This window comes from Tachypleus tridentatus, chromosome 6, assembly GCF_004210375.1.
Source record: "Tachypleus tridentatus isolate NWPU-2018 chromosome 6, ASM421037v1, whole genome shotgun sequence".
In the NCBI taxonomy this organism is placed as follows: Eukaryota; Metazoa; Arthropoda; class Merostomata; order Xiphosura; family Limulidae; genus Tachypleus; species Tachypleus tridentatus.
In genome coordinates, this window is record NC_134830.1 from 149,426,635 (window position 1) to 149,453,133 (window position 26,499).

The 26,499-nt window shown below is 35.8% G+C and overlaps 1 protein-coding gene across 1 annotated transcript in view; it reads left to right on the top strand.

Annotated features, from left to right (window-relative positions):
* LOC143253997 (tyrosine-protein kinase Src42A-like) overlaps nucleotides 1–15,377 on the top strand; it is a 33,998-nt gene extending 18,621 nt beyond the window's left edge. The window contains exons 2-8 of the mRNA XM_076508692.1: nucleotides 6,812–6,933; nucleotides 7,370–7,533; nucleotides 8,624–8,792; nucleotides 9,060–9,218; nucleotides 10,826–11,004; nucleotides 11,657–11,813; nucleotides 13,024–15,377. Of these exons, the coding sequence (XP_076364807.1) occupies nucleotides 6,812–6,933; nucleotides 7,370–7,533; nucleotides 8,624–8,792; nucleotides 9,060–9,218; nucleotides 10,826–11,004; nucleotides 11,657–11,813; nucleotides 13,024–13,235 (1,162 nt within the window). The 3' untranslated portion in view covers nucleotides 13,236–15,377. The remainder of the gene's footprint in view (nucleotides 1–6,811; nucleotides 6,934–7,369; nucleotides 7,534–8,623; nucleotides 8,793–9,059; nucleotides 9,219–10,825; nucleotides 11,005–11,656; nucleotides 11,814–13,023) is intronic.
* The last annotated feature ends 11,122 nt before the right edge of the window (nucleotides 15,378–26,499 follow it).

Consider the following 26,499-nt stretch of genomic DNA (forward strand, 5'->3'; position numbering starts at 1 on the left):
TACAGCTGTTGTATTCTTTTAGCACTGCAATTGTCTCGTTGTATTTTAAGCACAACGCTTTGTTACGTGGTTCAATAACGAAGTAGTTAACACTACTCTGTTCTTTAAAAACACGACATTCAGAGTCGTCTTTTCTTTTCTTCCCTTGTCCTGACATCATAACTAGGAGTAGCTATGAACTCGAACATAAAGTTAACAGCAGCATTCACTGACACCCACTGAGGTACACGGGGCATGCGTGGGAAGAAATACGCTGCTTCAGGGACACTGGGATCGATAAGTGAGATGACGCAATACTAAGTAATATGACGTTTTCCAACAAACAGAAAAGACTAGAGGGAAGGCAGCTAGTCATCACTACCCACCGCCAACTGTTGGGCTACTCTTTTTACCAATGAATAGTTGGATTGACCGTTACATTATAACGCCCCCACAGCTGAAAGGGCGAGCATGTTTGGTGCGACCGGAATTTTGATATTATTGTTTGGAAACGTTGCACTTGATAAAATTTTCCTCTAAAAGTATTCAATTTCGATAGGCGTAAAAATGTTTTTGACGGAAGTTTGAATTTATTTACAATAAATCTCCGGTTGGAATAAAGAAGGAAAAATTATGTACTCATTTAGGTATGAATAAAACAAAGTTACAAACATTTATCCCCCGTTTATAATCTCAAAATCGCCTCCTAATTTTTACAATTTGATGTGATAAATTAAAAGACAATAAAATAGATAAATGTAGTGTGCGAAAGTAATTTTTTTTAGAGAAGTGGTGAAGCCAAACCAGATATGTATCGATTGTTAAAGAGTCTTGGAGCCAGACCTTGTAATCACGTGACGGCTACGGTTGCCGTGGTTACCAGTACCTGGACCCTCAGTCTAACACGGAGGGAGACACTTGTCTCATGAAAATAATTAGTGTAACAATGAGTGTGTGTTTGAACAGTTTCTAGTATTAATAAAGCCACGTGACCCCAATGAAATACATGTTAAAATACTGACGCATCATTTGTTTTTAAAATGTTTAGAGAAACTTAAAAATAAATGAAAAAAACAGCGACACATACACTGTAATAGAAAGTAACAAAAACTGTAGGAAGTACAGTATGGCTCCTTCTGTCCAGAAGAAGACAAAGTGCCATGAAGAAATAATTATAAATGATCCCTTATTATAATAATGAGTTAGATAACAGGTTTGGCTCACTTCACAGGCACGATTTGAATTTTTAATAACTTGTGATATATATATGTTTATCTTTGCATGCATTTCAGAAAACTTCCAGTTATTATATAGACTAAAATTATGGTAATCAAAAATACATATAAATTATGTGTGTAACATAAGGTAACACCACCTTTAAGCCTTATAGCTCAACATTGCTGGTATATTATTTGTTCGAAAACAATAATCCATTACGAGAGAATGTTAGAAAAGCGCTGAACAATATTGTTCAGGAGTTATTGTAATGCAGCGCCATCTATTAGTGACGTATTGTACGAAAAAACCTTTTGATATTTTGCTTAGTGAGATCTAAATAAACTTTCTTGTTTAGCGAAATTTTAAAATAATTAGAGTTTATCAGAGAAGCTTGCGCTTTCAACAAGTAATCCAAAAAAAGTAAAATTTGGAGAAAACAGTTACATAGTTATGTAGAATAAAACCATATCAAATCGTAGATTATAATCCAGTCGAAAAGGAAATAAAAACTATTTTCAAAACGAACCGGGTTTCGATCCCCGTTGTGGGCAGAGTACAGGTAGCTCTTTGTGTAGGCTTGTGCATGATAAAAACAAACAAAAGTAAGCAGGATTATGTTTGATTGTGAAATGTTTGCCGTGCCATTCTTTGATGGAAACGTTTTTTTGTGAGTGTTTCAACTGTAAATTATTTTGCTTTATATATATATATATACTTATGTTTATATTACGACATAATTGATTTACGTGTTAATTTTTTTATTTTCATAGCGTTGGCTGAAGTGCTTGATAAGTATATTGGTAATGTTAACCAAAACTAGTTACTTTGATGTGTAGCAGTGGAAAACTATTACAAATAGTTGTAACTCGAATTAATAACCAAAACTTCCATTTTATGACAGGTTGGAGGAACTTTGGATATATCGCCCGGTGTTCGTTGAAAACGAACCGTCGTGAATCTAGTGTTTGAGACAAACAGTTTATTAGTTTCCAAGAACAGGGCATTATACAATATGATTTGACAGTTATTTTATGTACCATAACGTTGAAGTGTAATATTTCTTAACTTTCACGGGTTAAAAACAAACAGTGACTATTTTAACCATTTATTTAAAACACTTGACGTTACCTTCGTTTTGAGTATCATTGAATTTTCCGGTTGGTGTAACAACTGTAATTCGTAATTCGTCAACCACGACGATATACAAAGGTCGAAGAAGGAATTTTTTGTATATTGCCAGAATAGTTGTTGTAAGTTAATGTAAATATTCAGTTATATATATATATATATATATATGTGTGTGTGTGTGTGTGTGTAACTTTAACTCAGTAGCAATATGTTTAACATCCGGGTTATTTTACTATTACACAAAGCACTTGCAAGACGACGTATGATGTTTAATGTCCTAACTCTCGACCCCAGACTTGTGATTAGTTCCTGGTTCCGTGCTAACGTTACTGTTCTAATAACGAAAGCCAAGGCACGTCGGACATTGTATTTGATTATGAACACACTAGTTTAATTAGGAGTGTATACGTAATTTTATTATTTTTTCGTATTGACAAACTTCCTTCACACTTATTGAAATTAGTTTATATAATAATTGAATATGTACAATAATAACTCGTGAATATCGCATTCTTGACGGTTCACGTTTTGAATCATAATTTTTAAAACTTCCAATTCTTCAGGATTCTGTTATATTTATGGTACATTTGTTTTCCATCCAACTCGAGGTGATATTTCACATGTTGTAAATTCGTACTTCTGATTTTATTACACGATGTTCTCTGTATCATTTCTTAAACATGTTTCTAGAATTATTTGACACCCGATATGAGACGTGTTTCTTTACTCAGCAGTAAAGATATATTATACAGATGCAATTAAAGTATTACCTATAGACTTTCACATATCAAAATGTTTAATTATTGTGATCTTGTGGGGGGTTATGACCCCATTGTAGGCATTACTGTTGGGGTACTCATGGTAAACTGGTATCTACTAGGTATTATTGGTTTATAGTGTTACTAGTGTGGTATCTACCAGGTATCATTGGTTGATAGTATGTGTTATTAGTGTGCTGTTCATGATACAGTGGTATCATTGATTGACTATATGTGTTACTGGTATGATATTCAGTGTACACTGGTATCATCCAAGTATCACTGGTTGACTATGTGTTACTAGTATGATATTCAGGGTTCACTGGTATCTTCCAAGTATCACTGGTTGACTATGTGTTACTAGTATGATATTCAGGGTACACTGGTATCATCCAAGTATCACTGGTTGACTGTGTGTTACTAGTATGATATTCAGGGTACACTGGTATCTTCCAAGTATCACTGGTTCACTGTGTTACTAGTATGATATTCAGGGTACACTGGTATCTTCCAAGTATCACTGGCTCACTATGTGTTACCAGTATGATATTCAGGGTACACTGGTATCTTCCAAGTATCACTGGTTGACTATGTGTTACTAGTATGATATTCAGGGTACACTGGTATCTTCCAAGTATCACTGGTTGACTATGTGTTACCAGTATGATATTCAGGGTTCACTGGTATCCACATGAATGATTATTAAAACAAGTGTAACTGATCTAATCAAGAACAGATTTGATTTTGAACAAATTAGGGTGTACATCTATTTTTATTTTTCTTAATATTTTCATTTGATAACATTTTGTTTTTACAGAAGCCCTAAAATTAATTAATTGTCACGTAGAACAGAAACACAAAACTGTGAATGAATAGTTTACTTCACTTGGATTCCACCAGTTGAAAACGTAAACACATTACAGAGAAGTTATTAGAGTTAAAAATTGAAACAAAGTTTAACTGTAGTTAGTACACAATATACGAGGGCTGTTCAAAAAATACGCGGACTGACGTCATAAAACAAAATGTACTGTATTTAGAAGTTACAGGTCTGGGACTCCTTCAAAGTACTCTCCTCCCCAACGCACACACTTATCCCAACGGTGTTTCCACTTGTTGAAACAGTCCTGGTACGCTTCTTTTGTAATGTCCTCCAGCTCCTTCGTCGCATTTGCCTTAATCTCGGGAATCGTCTCAAATCTTCTTCCTTTCAAGGGTCTTTTGAGTTTGGGGAACAAGAAAACATCGCAAGGAGCAAGGTCAGGTGAGTAGGGGAAGAACAGTGATCGAGTGTTTGGCCAAAAAACGCACGAGTTCTGAGGCACAAATTTCGCAGCAACGCGGTGCATCTTCAATTTTTCGGTCAAAATCTCGTAACAAGATCCTACTGATATCCCACACTCTTCAGCAAGCTCCCTGACAGTCAGACGTCGATTTGCCTGCACCAGGGTGTTGATTTTGTCGACGTGTGGGTCGTCAGTTGACGTGGAAGGACGCTCATCATCTTCAATGGACTGTCGACCATCCTTAAAACGTTCATGCCACTTGAAACATGCCGTACGCTTCATAGCAACATCACCGTAAGCCGTGTTAAGCATAGCAAAAGTTTCAGTCGCAGATTTTCCAAGTTTAACACAAAATTTCACAGCAAGTCGTTGCTCCTTCAGGTCATTCATTCTGAAATCCGCCAAACGAAAAAAATCGCACTTCACTTAAAACCGCGTAGCTAATACACAAATGAAGATATCTGCAATCGGGAAATGGCGTCGTAATCAGCTGATATGTGCGAACCTAGCGACACCAAGCGGATTCCCCTGGAACCAACTGGAGCCGAGCAATTCAAACAGTCCGCGTATTTTTTGAACAGCCCTCGTATACAATTATTTTATCATTTCAACACATAAAGTAGGAATTGTTTTCTAGAGTTATCTCCTGTGAAACAGTATATACGTATTTTTGAGAATCTGAGCTGGATAAAATATCTAGACTGTGTCAACTTATGTCACTCATTTTTTTTCTTAATTAATTGAAAATACTTCAATGAAGTTGATTTGTTTTATTTGTTATAAGTTCAAAATACTTTTCAAGTGTTTGAAGAATATAAACATATTTTTTAACTGTACATTATGAATATTTTCAAATTAGATTGGCTGGAAACCATTAAATATAGCCATATTATTGTCAGTACTTTAAATCAAAAGTTTTATGCACACAGTACGTAGATACAATTGTTCTTTTTGATATTGGTTTCAAACGTTTTATACTAATGGTGTTTTTATTGTGTCTACTTCCTATCATTAGCATTATAAGACTTTAGTTTTGTCAGATGTTGTGTTTATGGTAGAGTTTACGTTCAGTATGTTGTTATTTTCTTCTCATAATTTGACGTAACTCCAAGTATTTTCAAAACTTTAATTATTCTATACATCATTTCCATAACTTTCTAGTTACATGAAGTGTAGAACATTTACAGTTTGGATGTAATTAAACTTAAAAATACCTGCTGGGACCTTCAGCTCCATGATGTGGAATTTTATTTTGCAGGCACGGATAGTTTTGGTAGCTGAAATGTAATTTTCTGCACTATCAGGTTGAGACAATGGGAACTGTATTGAAGTGTTACGACCTAAACCCCGTGTGTAGTTTATTTACTTGGATGAAAGCAATCTATCGTGTGAAACATGAGTTACTCAAAGATAAGATCCACCATTATGGAACACAGGTTCATATGGAAACACATTTCACCATTTCCGTGTCCTCGTCAATCTAGCACATGCTCGGGGAAAACAAAACATTGGACTGAAATGGACACGTGAAATTATAGAAACTTGTATTCTGTTGTAATAGTGACTCTTAACTTTACTGTAAATAATTTTACACTGTTCTGTATGTACTATTTAGCTGGCTTATTTTAAACACAGACACTTGATGAGTTAGAGAAATGTCTATCCACAGGACAACCTTGTATTGTGCCTAAAGTGTTAGGTTTTAAGGCTTTTATATACATTTAGGTTTTAAGACTTGTGTGTTACTGTATTAGTTATTACAAATTTTCATGAAAATGGTTCAACCCAGATATCTCTATTTATATACAATTAAACGGATTATAGCATTAACATAATTATACAATAAATAATTTATTAAAAATAAGAGATAGCCCTAAAAAGACTGTGTTTCAACATTCTTAAATCACCATCTTTAGGAGACTGGTCTCTGTTTATAATAAATCATATATGCTTGATTATTTAGCATTGTACTACTTTTGTGTTGGACAATTGTCATTTTAAATTATTTTGTGTGTAATATATGTTTAAATCAACAAATTTTAAGTGTTAGCAAATTGAAAAGATTGAAGAATTGTGTAATCAGGTTTTTTTTATTAACCTTGGATCAGAGCAGCCTTCCCACTTACAGAAACTTACATTCAACCTGGTATTACTAGTGGCTATAGTGATTTAAATGTATGTTTATTACTTTCTTATGTTAGAATGCACTATTTCATCAACTGGGTACCCTTGCTATTAGCAGTATTTTGTTGCTGAGGTTTCACAAGGTTCAGCTAATTTAGGAAACTATTAATTGCTCTAACTAATTCTAATGTTGACACCCAAGTACCACAAGATGTAGTTACATCTGTGAACAATGTCAAGTGATATACATACACAGAGAGAGACACACACACATCATTGTAGAAATACCACTGAATAAATACTTTTGATAACTTATAGATGGTACTTTGGTAAAATAAAGAGAACTGAAGCAGAACAGATGTTACTCTTACCAGAAAACGAACGTGGAGCATTTCTCGTTAGGGACAGCGAAAGTCGACACGGCGACTATTCTCTTTCAGGTACGGTCTGCTGGATTTGGAATGAGTACTTTATTAATAATTACAAGATAAACTCATTGCATAACATAACATTATTAATGGAGCAGCTGAGACACACGTAAAGCTGTATTGTAGGATGATGTTTTAAAGAATTCAGTGAAAAACTTGAATTAATAAAAATTACTGTTGAATAAATAGTTTTATTTCTTTTTTTTGATACTTTTGTTTTTTCTGTTCCTTTTGTTCATGTACTAATTATGTGTCTAAGTATTACTTTATCATAAGAAAATATGATAGATTTCAGGTTTAAAGTATTAATAAAATGTATTTGAAGTTAGGCCTATGTATTTTGCTCTAAATATAACAGTAAAAATCTATTACCAAATCAGATGTGTCTAATTATGTTTACTATAAAATGTTTATCATGTGAGATTAAAGACCTAAACTCTGCTGCTAGTTAAAAATGGAGACACAGTCAAGCATTATCGTATCAGACAGATGGATGAAGGAGGTTTTTTTATTGTTCGTCGTACAACTTTCTGTACGGTTCAGGAACTGGTGGAGCACTACAGCAAAGATTCTGATGGTCTGTGTGTAAACCTTCAGCAGCCTTGTATACAGGTTAGTTGTTAAAGAACCTAGTCTCGGGTTGTTGAGAACCAGAATAGCTAGTTTAGCATTACAGTAGAAGACAACTGGTCAACAACACCCATTGCTGATGACCTTTCCTTAAGTTGTTAACAACCACAATACCTGGTCTTACATTTTTTATTAGTAAGGTAGTTGTCTTAACTGAGTGTATTAAAAGATTTGTATTTCAAAATGGTACTCACTCCTTGAGAAATTCTCTAACATCTTCAGCTTTAATACACCTGTAATTGTGTTATTTACTGTATTCTTCTAAGTCTCAGCAGGATGTTCTTCTATTTAGAGTCTTTTGCTGAATATAAGTATGGTTTGTTTATTACAGTTTAAATACAAGAAATAACTGTCCTTTACTAAAGTGTGGTTTGTTTATTACAGTTTAAATACAAGAAATAACTGTCCTTTACTAAAGTGTGGTTTGTTTATTACAGTTTAAATACAAGAAATAACTGTCCTTTACTAAAGTGTGGTTTGTTTATTACAGTTTAAATACAAGAAATAACTGTCCTTTACTAAAGTATGGTTTGTTTATTACAGTTTAAATACAAGAAATAACTGTCCTTTACCAAAAGTGTGGTTTGTTTATTACAGCTTAAATACAAGAAATAACTGTCCTTTACCAAAAGTGTGGTTTGTTTATTACAGTTTAAATACAAGAAATAACTGTCCTTTACCAAAAGTGTGGTTTGTTTATTACAGTTTAAATACAAGAAATAACTGTCCTTTACAAAAAGTGTGGTTTGTTTATTACAGCTTAAATACAAGAAATAACTGTCCTTTACCAAAAGTGTGGTTTGTTTATTACAGCTTAAATACAAGAAATAACTGTCCTTTACCAAAAGTGTGGTTTGTTTATTACAGCTTAAATACAAGAAATAACTGTCCTTTACCAAAAGTGTGGTTTGTTTATTACAGCTTAAATACAAGAAATAACTGTCCTTTACAAAAAGTGTGGTTTGTTTATTACAGCTTAAATACAAGAAATAACTGTCCTTTATAAAAAGTGTGAAAGTTTACAATACCAATAAGTGGTCTTTTGAATAATTAATGTTTTTTTTAATTACAGGTTGAAAAGCCAACCACTTGTGACCTCTCCCATAAAACAAGAGATCAGTGGGAAATAGAACGTTCTTCTCTGAAATTTATTAGGAAACTTGGACAAGGTCAGTTTGGTCAAGTTTGGGAAGGTTTGAGGAACAACACCACACCTGTGGCCATCAAAACCTTGAAACCAGGTGGGTGGAGATGGACAATGTTAACTATGTATGATTAAAATATGATTTTAATTTCAGTTGATTAATTTCTGATTAGAACAAGCTATCAATTTATAGTGATATTGAAACACCAGGCTTATAGTAATTGGTTTGATGCATTAGTATTATTGTGAACTTGTCTAACCAGTATATTTATCAGTAAATATGTGTCTTTATTTTAAGTTGCGACAGTTCAGTTTCTTGTAAATACACTGGTTTTTACTTATGGACGTTCTCACTGACGTACAGGGACAATGGACCCGAAGGACTTCCTCGCTGAAGCTCAGGTGATGAAGAAGTTGCATCACCCAAAGCTGGTCCAGCTGTACGCTGTATGTACGCTCGAAGAACCAATCTACATCGTCACCGAGTTGATGAAGAATCGTAGCTTACTGGTGTATCTTCAAGGTAATCTGGTTGAATGCCAACTAGACAAAACACTGTTGACAAAGACAAATAAACTAGGTTCCTTACATTTTGTTTGTTGAGAAATTGGCTGTGTGCAGTTGAATACTGTTACCATGATGGAGAAAAGCATGGTTTATTTACGTATAATAAATTATACAAATGAGAAACTGGCACCGGTTCTAAGTAAGGCAGTGAATATGGCTCAGTTCTGCACAGTATTCTCACTACTTTAGTAAATCTGCAGAGCTAGGAGGCTGTCCAAAAACTGTTTGTTTGGTTCTGTACATTTAGACATTAATACCAACCTAAAACTGAATACATGACATAGCTGACCTTTCCAGTTTAAAGAAGAATACATGACATAGTTGACCTTTACAGTTTAAAGAAGAATACATGACATAGTTGACCTTTCCAGTTTAAAGAAGAATACATGACATAGTTGTCCTTTCTAGTTTAAAGAAGAATATATGACATAGTTGACCTTTCCAGTTTAAAGAAGAATACATGACATAGTTGACCTTTGACCTTTAGTTTAAAAAGAAGAATATATGACATAGTTGACCTTTCCAGTTTAAAGAAGAATACATGACATAGTTGACCTTTCTAGTTTAAAGAAGAATCTGTGAGTGTTAACCTAGTTGACCTTTCCAGTTTAAAGAAGGAATACATAACCAATAACCTAGGTGACTTTTACAAAGAAAATCTAGCTGGGTTACTTTCTTCAAGACAAATCTACTAAGGCTATATGTCTCCATCTTTAATTTTGAACTGTTGACCAGAGGGAAGACAACTGGCCAATGGTACTCACTGCTAATGTTGGACTACTCTAACAATAAATAGTTAGACTATCCATCATATTATGTTACCTCCATGCCTGGAAAGCCATGCATGTTTGACACTTTAGGCAGCTGGACTTCTTTCTCTCTCTATTGAAGTTGTTTCTTTTTTTTATGTTGAGCGTGTGCCGTGCTATTTGATTCCTAAACTAAAACTCTTGGTTTTACGGCCATCAACTGGCCTAGTAAGCCTGAAATATCAGATGTTTAATACTAGGAAATGACGTATAACTGATGGTGAACAAGTTTATGTTAACATAAAGAATGTTTTCAAATAAGTAAGTTTATAATGTATTAAATAGTTCTGTGATGTCAAATAATAAGAAAATGTAACCCAGAGAAATTACTGGTAAGATTCATATTTATGGTATACACTTTATAACAATTCTGTTGCAAGTCATCATTTATTTTTGGTACCAATTTAGTTTTCTATCTTTATCTTTTAGTGCTAATAGATAGGATTGTTTTTTGCAGATGTATTGATCGTATGTCATAAGAACTGTTACTTCTTGCGTGTGCTGCATAATGTATCAATATTTGTATACTTAACACAATTGAAAACGAGGAACATTCTGGACCATTCAAAGTTTTATAACACTTCATCTTTCAGACAAAATGATAAAAGCCCTACAACCCGAGCTATTTTGAAAAGTTTGCCTTTTGAAAGTACTTTGATTATGGGGTTTTTATCATTTTACGTCAAGACGTCTCTGTGTTTTTCAGACGTTTTATCCAGATTCTGTGTATAAAGCTGTCAATGTTTTCTGTTAGGAAAGGGACGACTGCTGAAGCTTCCACAGTTGATCGATGTAGCATCTCAGATAGCTGCAGGCATGGCTTACTTAGAGTCTCAGAATTACATCCACAGAGATCTGGCCACTAGAAACATTCTGGTTGGGGAAAACAACATGGTGAAGATTGCAGACTTTGGCTTAGCTCGGCTGATTAAGGTACGAGACGGAAGGTTTGGTTGTTTCAAGACAGAATTCATTTGTTATGCTGCTACTTTGATCTGACAGAGTCGATGCAAAAGCAGAATTTAAACTAATATAGAATATCTTGGTAAGCGACACTGTTGTTCCAACCTCCTGAGATGGTTGTTGAAACACTGACAGAATTTTTTTTTTTTTTAAATATGTATCAAAAGTAATCATTCAACTTTACACTTGTTGGTGAAAATATATGTACACACACACACACACACAATGCAAGAACTTTTCAGGGTAAAATATATGTACACACACACAAAGTGAAATGCTAGTAGTGTTTAGGGTTACCAATTTCTCTGCATCTGTAAGTTTGTTAGGAAACATTTTACTCATAGAAAAAAATAAAGTAGTATAACATTGTTTGTTTTCTTGTTTGTATTTGTTTGTGGTCTTGTTTTGTGTAATACGGTTAATTAACCCAGATACAACTAGTATGTGTTGAATGTCATGAAGTTTCACAGAAAATATCATTGTAAGGCCATGTGAGTAAAACGGTTAGTAAAACTAAAGATAATGACCAAATTTAATATCTTAAAACAATCTTCACAATCAAGGAGAAGAATTTTGATGAGACCATGTGACGTTACTAACAAATGTTACTACCCTGTGATAGGAGAATGAATACGAAGCAAGGGTAGGTGCACGATTCCCCATCAAGTGGACGGCTCCCGAAGCCGCTAACCATAGCAAGTTCACCATCAAGTCAGATGTCTGGTCGTTTGGAATTTTACTCACAGAATTGGTCACCTATGGAAAGATTCCTTATTCTGGTGATTATCACAGAAAATGTCTAAACTTTACATTTTTGTTGTGTTTTGACTCAGTTTTTACTCAAAATTGTTGTTGATAATTTAACCTTAAAATCTCTCTACTGATATATTAACCAATTTGTTATAATAAACTTTGATGCCACTAACCTGCTCTGGTAAATGTGTATATGTCCTCAACATACCTGTGTTATTCTAGTATGTCCTCAACATACCTGTGTTATTCTAGTATGTCCTCAACATACCTGTGTTATTCTAGTATGTCCTCAACATACCTGTGTTATTCTAGTATGTCCTCAACATACCTGTGTTATTCTAGTATGTCCTCAACATACCTGTGTTATTCTAGTATGTCCTCAACATACCTGTGTTATTCTAGTATGTCCTCAACATACCTGTGTTATTCTAGTATGTCCTCAACATACCTGTGTTATTCTAGTATGTCCTCAACATACCTGTGTTATTCTAGTATGTCCTCAACATACCTGTGTTATTCTAGTATGTCCTCAACATACCTGTGTTATTCTAGTATGTCCTCAACATACCTGTGTTATTCTAGTATGTCCTCAACATACCTGTGTTATTCTAGTATGTCCTCAACATACCTGTGTTATTCTAGTATGTCCTCAACATACCTGTGTTATTCTAGTATGTCCTCAACATACCTGTGTTATTCTAGTTTATGTAAGTTCAATAATTGTTCTCCCAGCGTACAGTCTTATGTGTCCACGTAAATTTGTACGCCTTATTCCTACCAGCAACGATCCTTTTACTTCTGTCTACCTCCTTTTGTATGGTAGTTGACCATGTCACTAACATATCACTAAGTTCTGTAATACATACTCTAGGTGTTGTAACATCACGCTGGACATGTCTAGTCACATTTCATTGTGGTTAGAGTATCTTATTTCTCAGAAACTTAATAAATATTTTCATTCTTTATACATTATATTAACCATTTTAGACTTTGATGTTTTTAGTTTGTTTGTTTTTTGTGCTGCACTTTTTAAAGAATGGTTTATTTGTCTTCCCCTTTATATGTATGACTGATTAGTAAACTTCTGGTATTACATGTTTAGAACAGTACCTGCACCAACAGTTTAACATCATCCATAGTGGTTCGCTCTTCTTGTACAATAACGATTCTCAGCTTCATGTGAGAATTGTAATGATTTTGATTTTTCATCAAGAGTAACAGTTCTTTGGGTTTCAGGTATGACCAATGCAGAAGTTCTCCACCAGGTGGAGCACGGATATCGCATGCCCTGTCCATCTGGGTGTCCGATAAAGTTGTATGACATCATGCTTGAGTGCTGGCACAGAGATCCTCAGAAAAGGCCAACCTTTGAAACTTTGCAGTGGAAACTGGAAGACTTCTTTGCTCGTGAGAGCTCCGATCACAAGTTGGCTACAATGGCTTGTTGATCAATGCACTGGAGAAAATGTTGGTGACTCATGTAATTGAAGCAGTTTCCAGAATGACGTGATAGAATTGTCGATTAAAAGTGATGTTTGTACTAACAAGTAGTAAGAATGTAAGACATTTTAAATCTCACCTGGAATTATTGAACTGGGGATGTCATGCAATAAGACAGGCTCACATGATATAGTGCCTGATGGATTATTAGAAATCATAAGTTACTTCACTGTGAGATGATTTATCCAATCATTTTCTGAAGTTTCAAACTGAGTCAATATCTAATAAATGAATTAATTTCATGATTACCACAACCGTTGAGCAAATTAACTACTAGGTAGAGTGGATGGCAGGCTTATTCATTTGATAAAATATTTTGCATGTTATGTCTATGTCACCCTATTTATTTAAGTTATTATTTCGAGATATTTAACATTTCATCATTTGTTTTAAAACGAACCACATACACAGCTGAATCTGTACAATAAGGTATAGATTAAGGTTATAATTATTGGACATCTTAACTTCCAAGATATGAGTAGAGAAACTTTATGTTCTACTGAATATGGAGATTAGGAATTATGAAAAACAAATATTTAACACATTTTAATGGTGGGACACAAGCATAAATTTTGGTTGGTAGGAGTCAGTTCCAACTTGCACTAATGTATCTTCCTAACAGTGTGGTTGGCCACTGAAATGCTTTGCCTTCAAATTTGGTGGATACAATAACTTTTAGGGAAGGCTTGATAAAAACTTAAATTATCAGGTTTTGATTTCTTTTCCTCCCTATGGTTGTGGTTCCAAGTGGCCTCGATGGACCAACAGTCCGTTTGTTGTCCGTGAATCTTATATTACAATGATTTTATGGATATCTCTTGTTTATCTCTAATGTAAGACCATTCCACTCAAAATAAACAATATTCATCCACAGTTTTGTTATTACTTAGGAATATGTGTATGTGTACAGATAAGATTAATGCTACAGATGAAAGAGATCAGTGCCATGAACATTTTTAGTTGGTGAAGTTAAGTAAATGGACAGTAAAAACAAAAAAAGATGAAAACTATTTTCTGTGTATGAAAAATGTGAACACTGGCTATTCATACCATGTGGTGGAAACTGTATAATCAATGAGCAGTTAACAATAGAAAGTTTGTTCAATGTAAGTAACTTGTGAGTTATAAAACACAATAATTCAGTCAAATGTGGTACCTTTGGATCTTCCTGAATTACTGTTCAATATCGTAGTTTTTCCCAGTATTCTTAAAACCTGATAGTGAACTAATAGTTGAAAACTAAAGAGTAAACAAATTAAAACTCATGTGTTTAGGCTGTATGGTATCGTGTTCGGACTTTATCCCATAGGCAAATAAAGCTGTAATCTATTAATAGGGCTACAATCACGTTTGTGAGTGTGTGGTGGAACAGAAGCCATTTAGTGATGTATTTAATAAAGCCAGATGTATATATATATATATATGCTTAAAAAGAGTTGAAAAAGGTTCCTACAACTGTGGTTTCATATCCATTTAGATGTGCAGGTGTAAATTAATGTCTTTAACAGTCTTTTGGACCTTTATCTTGTGCAAATACACAAAACATGAACCACAGGAGTTACAGGAAGCCAAAGTTGCTATAATTAATATTATTCATTGCTGAGCCTGAAGAACCATTTGTCCTGTTTCTGAGTTACTGAAATTCCTGGATGATTTTACATTTAATCACTCTTGCTGAATAAGATCATTTTTCAAAGTATAACCACAGTTCTATGTGTATATCTTGGCACATCTCGGTCACTAAAAATCATCAATTGTACAATACCAGGTAAGGTATGTGTAGATGTATGGCAGCATCAATTGTACAATACCAGGTAAGGTATGTGTAGATGTATGGCAGCATCAATTGTACAATACCAGGTAAGGTATGTGTAGATGTATGGCAACATCAATTGTACAATACCAGGTAAGGTATGTGTAGATGTATGGCAGCATCAATTGTACAATACCAGGTAAGGTATGTGTAGATGTATGGCAGCATCAATTGTACAATACAACGTAAGGTATGTGTAGATGTATGGCAGCATCAATTGTACAATACCACGTAAGGTATGTGTAGATGTATGGCAGCATCAATTGTACAACACAACGTAAGGTATGTGTAGATGTATGGCAGCATCAATTGTACAACAACAACGTAAGGTATGTGTAGATGTATGGCAGCATCAATTGTACAACACCAGGTAAGGTATGTGTAGATGTATGGCAGCATCAATTGTACAACACCAGGTAAGGTATGTGTAGATGTATGGCAGCATCAATTGTACAATACCAGGTAAGGTATGTGTAGATGCATGGCAGCATCAATTGCAACAACACCAGGTAAGGTATGTGTAGATGTATGGCAGCATCAATTGTACAACACCAGGTAAGGTATGTGTAGATGTATGGCAGCATCAATTGTACAACAACACCAGGTAAGGTATGTGTAGATGTATGGCAGTTAATCAATTGTAACAATACAACGAAGGTATGTGTAGATGTATGGCAACATCAATTGCAACAACAACCAGGTAAGGTATGTGTAGATGTATGGCAGCATCAACTGCGTCAACACCAGGTAAGGTATGTGTAGATGTATGGCGTTAATCAATTGTACAACACAACGTAAGGTATGTGTAGATGTATGGCAACATCAATCAAAACAACACCAGGTAAGGTATGTGTAGATGTATGGCAGCATCAATTGTACAATACCAGGTAAGGTATGTGTAGATGTATGGCAGCATCAATTGTACAACACCAGGTAAGGTATGTGTAGATGTATGGCAGCATCAATTGTACAATACAACCACAACGAAGGTATGTGTAGATGTATGGCAACATCAATTGTACAATACCAGGTAAGGTATGTGTAGATGTATGGCAGCATCAATTGTACAACACCAGGTAAGGTATGTGTAGATGTATGGCAGCATCAATTGTACAACACCAGGTAAGGTATGTGTAGATGTATGGCAGCATCAACTGTACAACACAACGTAAGGTATGTGTAGATGTATGGCAACATCAATTGTACAATACCAGGTAAGGTATGTGTAGATGTATGGCAGCATCAGTTGCAAATAACACCAGGTAAGGTATGTGTAGATGTATGGCAACATCAACTGTACAACACCAGGTAAGGTATGTGTAGATGTATGGCAGCATCAATTGTACAATACCAGGTAAGGTATGTGTAGATGTATGGCAGCATCAATCTGTACAACAACCAGGTAAGGTATGTGTAGATGTATGGCAACATCAATTGTACAACACCAGGTAAGGTATGTGTAGATGTATGGCAGCATCAATTGTACAATACCAGGTAAGGTATGTGTAGATGTATGGCAACATCAACTGGTACAACACCAGGTAAGGTATGTGTAGATGTATGGGTTAAGCAATCAATTGTACAACACAACGTAAGGTATGTGTAGATGTATGGCAAGCATCAATTGTACAATACAACGTAAGGTATGTGTAGATGTATGGCAACATCAACTGGTACAACACCAGGTAAGGTATGTGTAGATGTATGGCAGCATCAATTGTACAATAACACAACGTAAGGTATGTGTAGATGTATGGCAGCATCAATTGTACAACACAACGTAAGGTATGTGTAGATGTATGGCAACATCAATTGTACAACACCAGGTAAGGTATGTGTAGATGTATGGCAGTTAATCAATTGTACAACACAACGTAAGGTATGTGTAGATGTATGGCAACATCAATTGTACAATACAAGGTAAGGTATGTGTAGATGTATGGCAGCATCAATTGTACAATACCAGGTAAGGTATGTGTAGATGTATGGCAGCATCAATTGTACAATACCAGGTAAGGTATGTGTAGATGTATGGCAGCATCAATTGTACAATACAACGTAAGGTATGTGTAGATGTATGGCAACATCAATTGTACAATACCAGGTAAGGTATGTGTAGATGTATGGCAGCATCAATTGTACAATACAACGTAAGGTATGTGTAGATGTATGGCAGCATCAATTGTACAATACAACGTAAGGTATGTGTAGATGTATGGCAACATCAATTGTACAATACCAGGTAAGGTATGTGTAGATGTATGGCAGCATCAATTGTACAATACAACGTAAGGTATGTGTAGATGTATGGCAACATCAATTGTACAATACAACGTAAGGTATGTGTAGATGTATGGCAACATCAATTGTACAATACCAGGTAAGGTATGTGTAGATGTATGGCAGCATCAATTGTACAATACAACGTAAGGTATGTGTAGATGTATGGCAGCATCAATTGTACAATACAACGTAAGGTATGTGTAGATGTATGGCAGCATCAATTGTACAATACAACGTAAGGTATGTGTAGATGTATGGCAGCATCAATTGTACAATACAACGTAAGGTATGTGTAGATGTATGGCAACATCAATTGTACAATACAAGGTAAGGTATGTGTAGATGTATGGCAGCATCAATTGTACAATACAACGTAAGGTATGTGTAGATGTATGGCAACATCAATTGTACAATACAAGGTAAGGTATGTGTAGATGTATGGCAGCATCAATTGTACAATACAACGTAAGGTATGTGTAGATGTATGGCAACATCAATTGTACAATACAACGTAAGGTATGTGTAGATGTATGGCTACCCAAAAGTTTAGGCAAATTTACCACTCAATATTTTGTTCAATTTCTCGCACTTTTACATACATACGTTGAATCAGACAGAGTACAAAAGATGAGTGTACTTCAGCTGATCTTGATGAGTCTTGGTAATGAGTGAAAGGCCTCTTCGGCACTGGCTGCAGTAGGTCTAGTGTAGTTGGTGCATTGAAACGTATTTTCCCTTTGCTTTAACTCGTAGGTTTTTAGAAATATTTCACACTAAAATTGGAGAATGTATGAAATCTCTGCGTGTTTGTTTTTTTTTTAAACAGAACGTATTTTTGTCCTTATTTTAGCTAGATTTTTCTAGCTGACATTTTCACTCCAATGTAAAGGGTACAAACTTGAGTGCTAATAAATACTTGGAATGTGTTCATGTTCTGCTAACTCACGGGTAAGATACCAAATGACAGTTATTATTGTTTACCTTCTAATGCAGCTATTAGTCAAGTAGGGTTATTAAGCTGGAATACGTCAGTGTAAGCACGTGTGTTTGGTTTGATTTTCAGTAATTGTATTATCTTCTTCCTTGTATACATTTTTTATAAGAAACCTGTTTTTTATGGTTGTTTTTTCTTATCAAAATACTGAAAAGTGGTATTTTTTAAATTCTTTGTTAGTTTTTTTTTTAAACTTAATGTCTTGATACTCAATTATACACGTTATTTAAGTCACGAGCAAAAGGCACGTGCCGGGCCCTCTTTGTATTCTTAGATAAGTCAAAAGTGAGAATTTATATCTTTAACCCTTCAACTGCGGTTAAAATCGTATGATGTTAGTGGAGGTGATTGTAACTGACATCATATGATGCAAGCACTTTTCACGTAAGATTTTGAATGGCGTATCGCAAAATTTTGCAAGTATTTGTGCGTCGGGTGGTAGGCAGGCTTACGAAAGCAGAAAATGAAGGGTTAAATTGTTTTTTAATTGTTATTAGTACTTTTGATCATTATGAAATATACAAGCGTTTAGTATAATATAATAGTATAATACCATTTCAAATAGGAAGAATTATGGGGGACTGTCCCCCCTACTTCTGTGAGATATAGTATATACATGCAGAACCAATATAGCTGTACCTTCTGGTATAGCAGCTCAGAAGGTACAATAATTTATTGAAATACGACATGAAGAATCTAGTCTAATAATCAGATTTCAACTCGTCTAGACCATTTTCAAGACTTAGGTTTCTATCTAAATATACGGAGAATACTGCCTCCACATCTGAATTCAAACAACACTGAGCTCGAGCTGTGAGGGGAATGATTTATAGATGTACTTTTTTGCTAAGTGTTCAACATTTCTGTATTTCTGTGGTTTGCTCATTATGACATTTTTTATAAAAAATTATGATTTAATTACTGAATGATCAACCACTGCTGTCTGTATATAAGTCAGCTTCTAATTGTAATTTGTAATTTTTATAATGGATGGAATAAAACACTGCTTTTCAGACTTGCTTTATTTATGATGTCTCAGTCTTGATGTGTGTGTTTGGATGATGGCTTGTGTCCATATTTTGATAGACCCTTAAATGACTTACATTTTGTAAAGGCCCAGCATGGCTAGGTGGGTTAAAGCGTTCGACTCGTAATCTGAGGGTCGCAGGTTTGAATCCCCGTCACACCAAACATGCTCGCCCTTTCAGCCATGGGGGCATTACAATGTGACGGTCAATCCCATTATTCGTTGGTAAAAGAGTTGGCGGTGGGTGGTGCTGACTAGCTGCCTTCCCTCTAGCCCTACCCTGCTAGGAACAGCTAACGCAGATAGCCTTTGTGTAGCACGAAATTCAAAAACTACATTTTTGTAAAGTGTGTGTAATACACGCTTGTTCAGCCACTTACAATCCAATTAAACCAGTTAATGACACAAACAGATTACATATCTTTACACATTAAAGACTGGACTGCAGAATAATTTTAAAAATTCTGAAAAAAAAACAAACAAACTTTCAAACAATACTACCCATAAAACTTTTTTTATTTTTTTGAGGGGCAGTTTGAAAATAGGGGATAATTTTATCAAATATCTGAATTATCAGGTCGCCCCGCTTGTGCATTTTCACAGTCGGCAGTCTGTAATACCGTAGCTTAAAATTTGTCATACTTTGGTCAAGTGTTTTCAGCTTGTAATTTTAAAAGTGAGAATAAGGTATACTGAAACAAGGTAGCCTAACCGTACTTCAACAGTAATTTCACTGTTAGAACAAGGTAGCCTAACTGTACTTTAACAGTAATTTCACTGTTAGAACAAGGTAGCCTAACCGTACTTCAACACTAATTTCACTGTTAGAATAAGGTAGCCTAACCGTACTTCAACACTAATTTCACTGTTAGAATAAGGTAGCCTAACCGTACTTCAACAGTAATTTCACTGTTAGAACAAGGTAGCCTAACCGTACTTCAACACTAATTTCACTGTTAGAATAAGGTAGCCTAACCGTACTTCAACAGTAATTTCACTGTTAGAACAAGGTAGCCTAACCGTACTTCAACACTAATTTCACTGTTAGAATAAGGTAGCCTAACCGTACTTCAACAGTAATTTCACTGTTAGAACAAGGTAGCCTAACCGTACTTCAACAGTAATTTCACTGTTAGAATAAGGTAGCCTAACCGTACTTCAACAGTAATTTCACTGTTAGAACAAGGTAGCCTAACCGTACTTCAACACTAATTTCACTGTTAGAACAAGGTAGCCTAACCGTACTTCAACAGTAATTTCACTGTTAGAACAAGGTAGCCTAACCGTACTTCAACACTAATTTCACTGTTAGAACAAGGTAGCCTAACCGTACTTCAACACTAATTTCACTGTTAGAACAAGGTAGCCTAGCTGGATTTAAAAAATAAACTCCACTTTGTGTTAAACAATGTTAAGAATAATAATTATCAACTCGATATCAATGCGTACGAGAGACGTATTTACTGCCATTAACACCTGGACTTAGAGATGAACACTTATCAATTTGATATAAATAAAAAAAATCATATACCTAATTCTGATATGTAAATGTATATCATTGATAAAAATGTACAGAAACTTAGTTCAGTCCGAAATAATCATTTTCATGTAATTAATGATATAACTAGGTCTTGGACCACAGATGTCGGCTTGAGGAGAGCCTCATACACAATAGACAGGGCAGATATATTGTGAATGACATATAACAGGGGTGTGCAACATTTTTCGTCGGTGGGCCATATAACCAACTTCATCAATCAAGCGGGGCCACTTAAAAAACAAGCTTATTCGTGTACATGCACAATAAATTAAAAAAATTCTCAAAATGCAAGCAATAATATTTTATATTTTTGCATGAGTGATCATTTTAGTGCGACACTTGAAATTTAGAGTCCTTGCAGAGCTTGTCAATATCAGCTTTGACAGAAGTGGTTGCCACTCTTAACTGACTGGTCAAATGTTCATCAGTCAGCTGACTTCTACATTTGGTTTTGATGAGCTTCATTTTGGAGAAAAATTGCTCACAGCAGTAGGTGCTACCAAAAAGGGAGGCAATTCTTTGTGCATGACGGGACAAATTGGGAAACTTTTCACGTACACAGAGTTTGTAAAAGTCTAGCAAACTGTTTTCAGAGAATTTCCTTTTAGTGTCCATGTCAGCCTGCAGTTCAATGAGTTCCATTTGGCAATCATCAGGACTGTCTTCCACTGCCAAATCAAAAGGTTGAGCGAACAATTTCAATCTAATTTCAGTTTGTCTGAAATCTGGAAATCTGTTTGCAAACTCATCACGCAGCTTTTGTACACTGGTTCCATATTTGGTGCAATCCAGATTAGGAAATTCCAGTTTCCTGGTTGCAAGACATGTAAAATGGGTCAATATGGCTCTTCTCAACTGAACCTGGAAAAGTTCCAATTTCTTCTCAAAAGCACAAATATGCTCAAACAACTTATTCACAAGTTGACTTTTCCCTTGTAGTTTTAAGTTTAAATCAGACAGATGCTGTGTAATGTCTGTGAGGAATGCTAAGTCATTCAGCCAGTTCTCATTGCTCAAGAAGTCCACATTCTGACGTTTGCTCTCCATGAAGAACTTAATCTCCTCTCGCAGATTCCAGAATCTCTTCAAAGTAGCAGCTCTACTAAGCCAACGGACAGCAGAGAAGTACAAAACATCTGAATACTCACTGTCCAGCTCATCTAAAAAAGTTTTAAATTGTCGATGATTTAATCCTCGTGTTCGAATATAATTTACGCATTGGACGACATTTTTCATGACTTCTGCAAAATCCAGAACTTTGGTGCACAAGCTCTCTTGGTGAATAATGCAATGGCTTACAACTACGTCTTGTGCTCCAATTGCAGTTAGAAATTTCTTGGTGAATCCATTTGTCCTACCTGTCATGGAAGGAGCACCATCTGTTGTAACACCACATAATTTATAAGGATTCAGTTCAAACTTTTCTACAACCTTAAGCACTTGTTCACAAATATCCTGTCCTGTGGTTGTGGAGGAAAGGCTTGCCATATCTAAAACTCTTCGAAAACATCAAAGCCTGCAGTAACAGCTCTGATGAAAATGACAAGTTGGGATGTGTCATTGATATCAGTGCTTTCATCCAAAGCCAGACTGAAAGCTTCACACGAATTCAATCTCTCTTTCAAAGTTTCTTTGATGTCCTCTGAAAGATCTTTTGTCCTGCGTGAGACAGTAAAGCGGGAAAGGCTAGTTTGCTCCACCAAATATTTTTTCTCTGGACATGCATATTCTGTGAATATTGTTAAACAATTTTAATAAATTCTCCATCACTGAAAGGCTTTCCCTTTTCTGCCATACATTCACAAAGCTTAAAACTCAGTTTTGTCACCAGTTCTGAATTTTTCTTGAAAGTGGTAAAACACCTTGTTGCTTTTCAATGGATGTTTTAAATGTTCAATTTTGTCCTTTCGTGCCTGACCAACAATTTCATCAAACTGGGAGGAGTGCTTAGTTGCGTAATGTCGCTTAATATTGTACTCTTTCATGACTGCAATTGTAGTTTGACAGACGAGGCAGACAACACCTTGATTATGTGGGACAACAAGATATTTTGTGCACCATTCACTGTTGAATAACCTTCCCTCATCATCAATTTTTCGTTTCTTAACTGCTGACATTTTACTAGCCCTGAAATCAAAACAAAATTATTCTCACGAAAATAGCAAAGTAGAAAAAACATAGAATTTATTTACACATGGAACCTCTTATGGACAGAAACACATGTTTCTAAATTGGCATCCTGATCATAGCCTTCCGGTACTTAAATTAATTGAGAATAGCAAAATACAGTGTGACCTCGCCTATTCGCGGTTCGCCATTCGCGGCCCCGCATATTCGCGGGTTATGCGCGAACTGCGTTTTGTAGGTCACAGAGACTGAAAGGGCTTTTCGAGGAGATTTCTGTTGTATTTACTCAATCAAGCCGTTTTATCAATTGTCGTCTTCACCAAACAAGATTGACTGCTTTTGGCTGACTGCCTCAGCTTCCCCAACAACGCAAACGGCAAAGCACAGCCCGGTAACGCACGGTACAATTTAGTGAAATACATAACAGTATGCAATATTGCTACATTATTACTGCATCAATGAGTATAAGTATCATTAGTGTTTGGGAAGCATTTCATATAGTATATAATCGCATACATATACGTTTTAAAACTGCGTCCAATATTCGCGGTTTTCGCTATTCGCGGAGGGTAAAGAACGTAACCCCGCGAATAACGAGGTCACACTGTACATAGAATCAGATGCATCTGAAAGCAAAATGTTAATAAATTCAGTAAAGTCACAACAATATGCTAAATAATAATCAATTTACCTTCAATCTCTTGTAGTAACTGTAAAAGGTAATAAAATTTTCACCAATAATGAATCACGGACAGCAGAGGTTAGGGAAAATTGTCGCCAGCGGGCGAAGGCGAGGTTCAGGACATGACGTTGAGTCGTAGACAATAGTGCTAGTGCACGTCACCTATTCATGCCCTAAGGAGGCCGACCAATCGAATTCGGCCTGCTCCTCTCTAGCAAAGATAATTTTAGAAGTTTGTCGAGTCGAAGCCTGGGAATCCCGTAGGAACGATGCTTTTAAAAATATTCCATTTGCGTTGGATTACAGATCAGGCCACATGGTTAGATTACAACAACTAGGGCCACACTAAATGGCTTGGCGGGCCGGGTTGTGGCCCGCGGGCCGCCTGTTGCACACCCCTGAGTCATATAACTATCAGTGCACCTTTCTTCACTTTCGTTCTTTTAATTGTCAACAGATGGGGCCCTGATCTTTTTCACTTTCGAATACGTCTTCTCCTTTTCCATTTATTCTGAAATGTAACTCTGAGAACTAGCTTACAGCACATACCTGCAGCAAAGTTAACTACACCTGTTTATTTAACTAAATTAATGAGCGAGTCTTATCAAATCTAAGTTGGGTAAATTGTCAGTATAGATACATTTAACCTCAACTCCCAGTGGTCTAGCTTCAGCATAACATGAAATACATCCATGAAGAAGTTAGCTTAACGGATACTTTAGGTGTTTATTACAAGATAACATCATTACCACCAAAAACATGACTGTTTTACGTACCTGCACTGCAGTTAGAGATCTTTAGTTAAGTTTTATTGGATCGCAACTAAAGGTTCTATGTGAAGACTGGAAAATGTGACCCTGGCGGTAAACTATGAAGTCACCAGTGCCCGCTGCCAACAGACGTCCGTATAACCCAGGCCCAGCATGGCCAGGTGGTTAAGGCACTCGACTCGTAATTCGAGGGTCGCGGGTTAGAATCCCCGTCACGCCAAACATGCTCGCCCTTGCAGCCGTGGGGGCATTATAAAGTGACGATCAATCGCACTATTCGTTGGTAAATGAGTAGCCCAAGAGTTGGCGGTAGGTGGTGCTGACTAGCTGCCTTCCATTTAGCCTTACACTGCTAAATTAGGGACGGCTAGCGCAGACAGCTCTCGTGTAGATTTACGCGAAATTCAAACCAAACCGTATAACCCACGTACATGTGTTCGCAGTATACCTCTAAAAAGAAACATATACGACAGGCTTAGCTCACTGTTGGTCCGATTACTCTGGTGTGTTTGTATTTTACGTCAACTTGAATGGATTTATTTAGTTTCCTGCACGTCAAGATTTATATATATAGTTTTAAACGTATTTATTAGGTTTAATTTTCGTTTGCGAGCTAATAGTTTTACATTTTCAGATACAGACAGACTGACAGTTTGCATTTCTGAGTAGCGTTTGAAACACAATTTTCAAAGCCAGGAGTTATCTGTGGTTAAGGTGACCGGACTTGAAATCCCAAGATTCATGAATACATTTCAAGGTGCACTATAAGTGTGATAATTGAATATAACTATTTGGTGAGACAAGAGTTAGCTGTTATCAAGTTGCCTTCTCTCCTATCTTTCTGTTCAATATACAGAACGGCTATGTGCTGAATGTCGTGTACATTTAAATTTGATATATATCGAGGAATCCACCTTGAAACAATAAGGTTTGTAGAGGGTTTGAACAGGCAATGAAGAAAACATTACAAGTTTACGAGAGTATCAAATTCACATCAAGATGATGACAACATAATTTGTTTTCTTCATCGTCCATTCAAGCCGACTTCATCATTTTTTATTTGGCTTAAAAAATTCTCAACCAACCATTTTCAACACCACTTATAACAAAAACATATATACTGTAGTCACCCGAATATAAGACAATCCTAGTTTTCAGAATGTCCCCCGGTGACCACAGATAGCTCGATGAAACTTTACTATGAGAATAACACACAGACACACTTCCCTTCATAAACCATGAGAAAGAAAAATATTCTCATAACTACTTTATATATATATCTGCACCATCAATACAACAACTGAACAGCCTGAGGTGGTTTAGTTGTAAGAATATGCGATAACCTTCAGCGAACATTTATATACATATACATAAACCCATGTTGTCTGGACAGAACATTTGGTGTATATACATATACATAGACCCATATTGTCTGGACAGAACATTTGACGTATATACATATACACAGACCCGTGTTGTCTGGACAGAACATTTGGTGTATATACATATACATAGACCCGTGTTGTCTGGACAGAACATTTGGTGTATATACATATACATAGACCCATATTGTCTGGACAGAACATTTGGCGTATATACACATACATAGACCCGTGTTGTCTGGACAGAACATTTGGTGTATATACATATACACAGACCCGTGTTGTCTGGACAGAACATTTGGTGTATATACATATACACAGACCCGTGTTGTCTGGACAGAACATTTGGTGTATATACATATACATAGACCCGTGTTGTCTGGACAGAACATTTGGTGTATATACATATACATAGACCCGTGTTGTCTGGACAGAACATTTGGTGTATATACATATACATAGACCCGTGTTGTCTGGACAGAACATTTGGTGTATATACATATACATAGACCCATATTGTCTGAACAGAACATTTGGCGTATATACATATATATACACAGACCCGTGTTGTCTGGACAGAACATTTGGTGTATA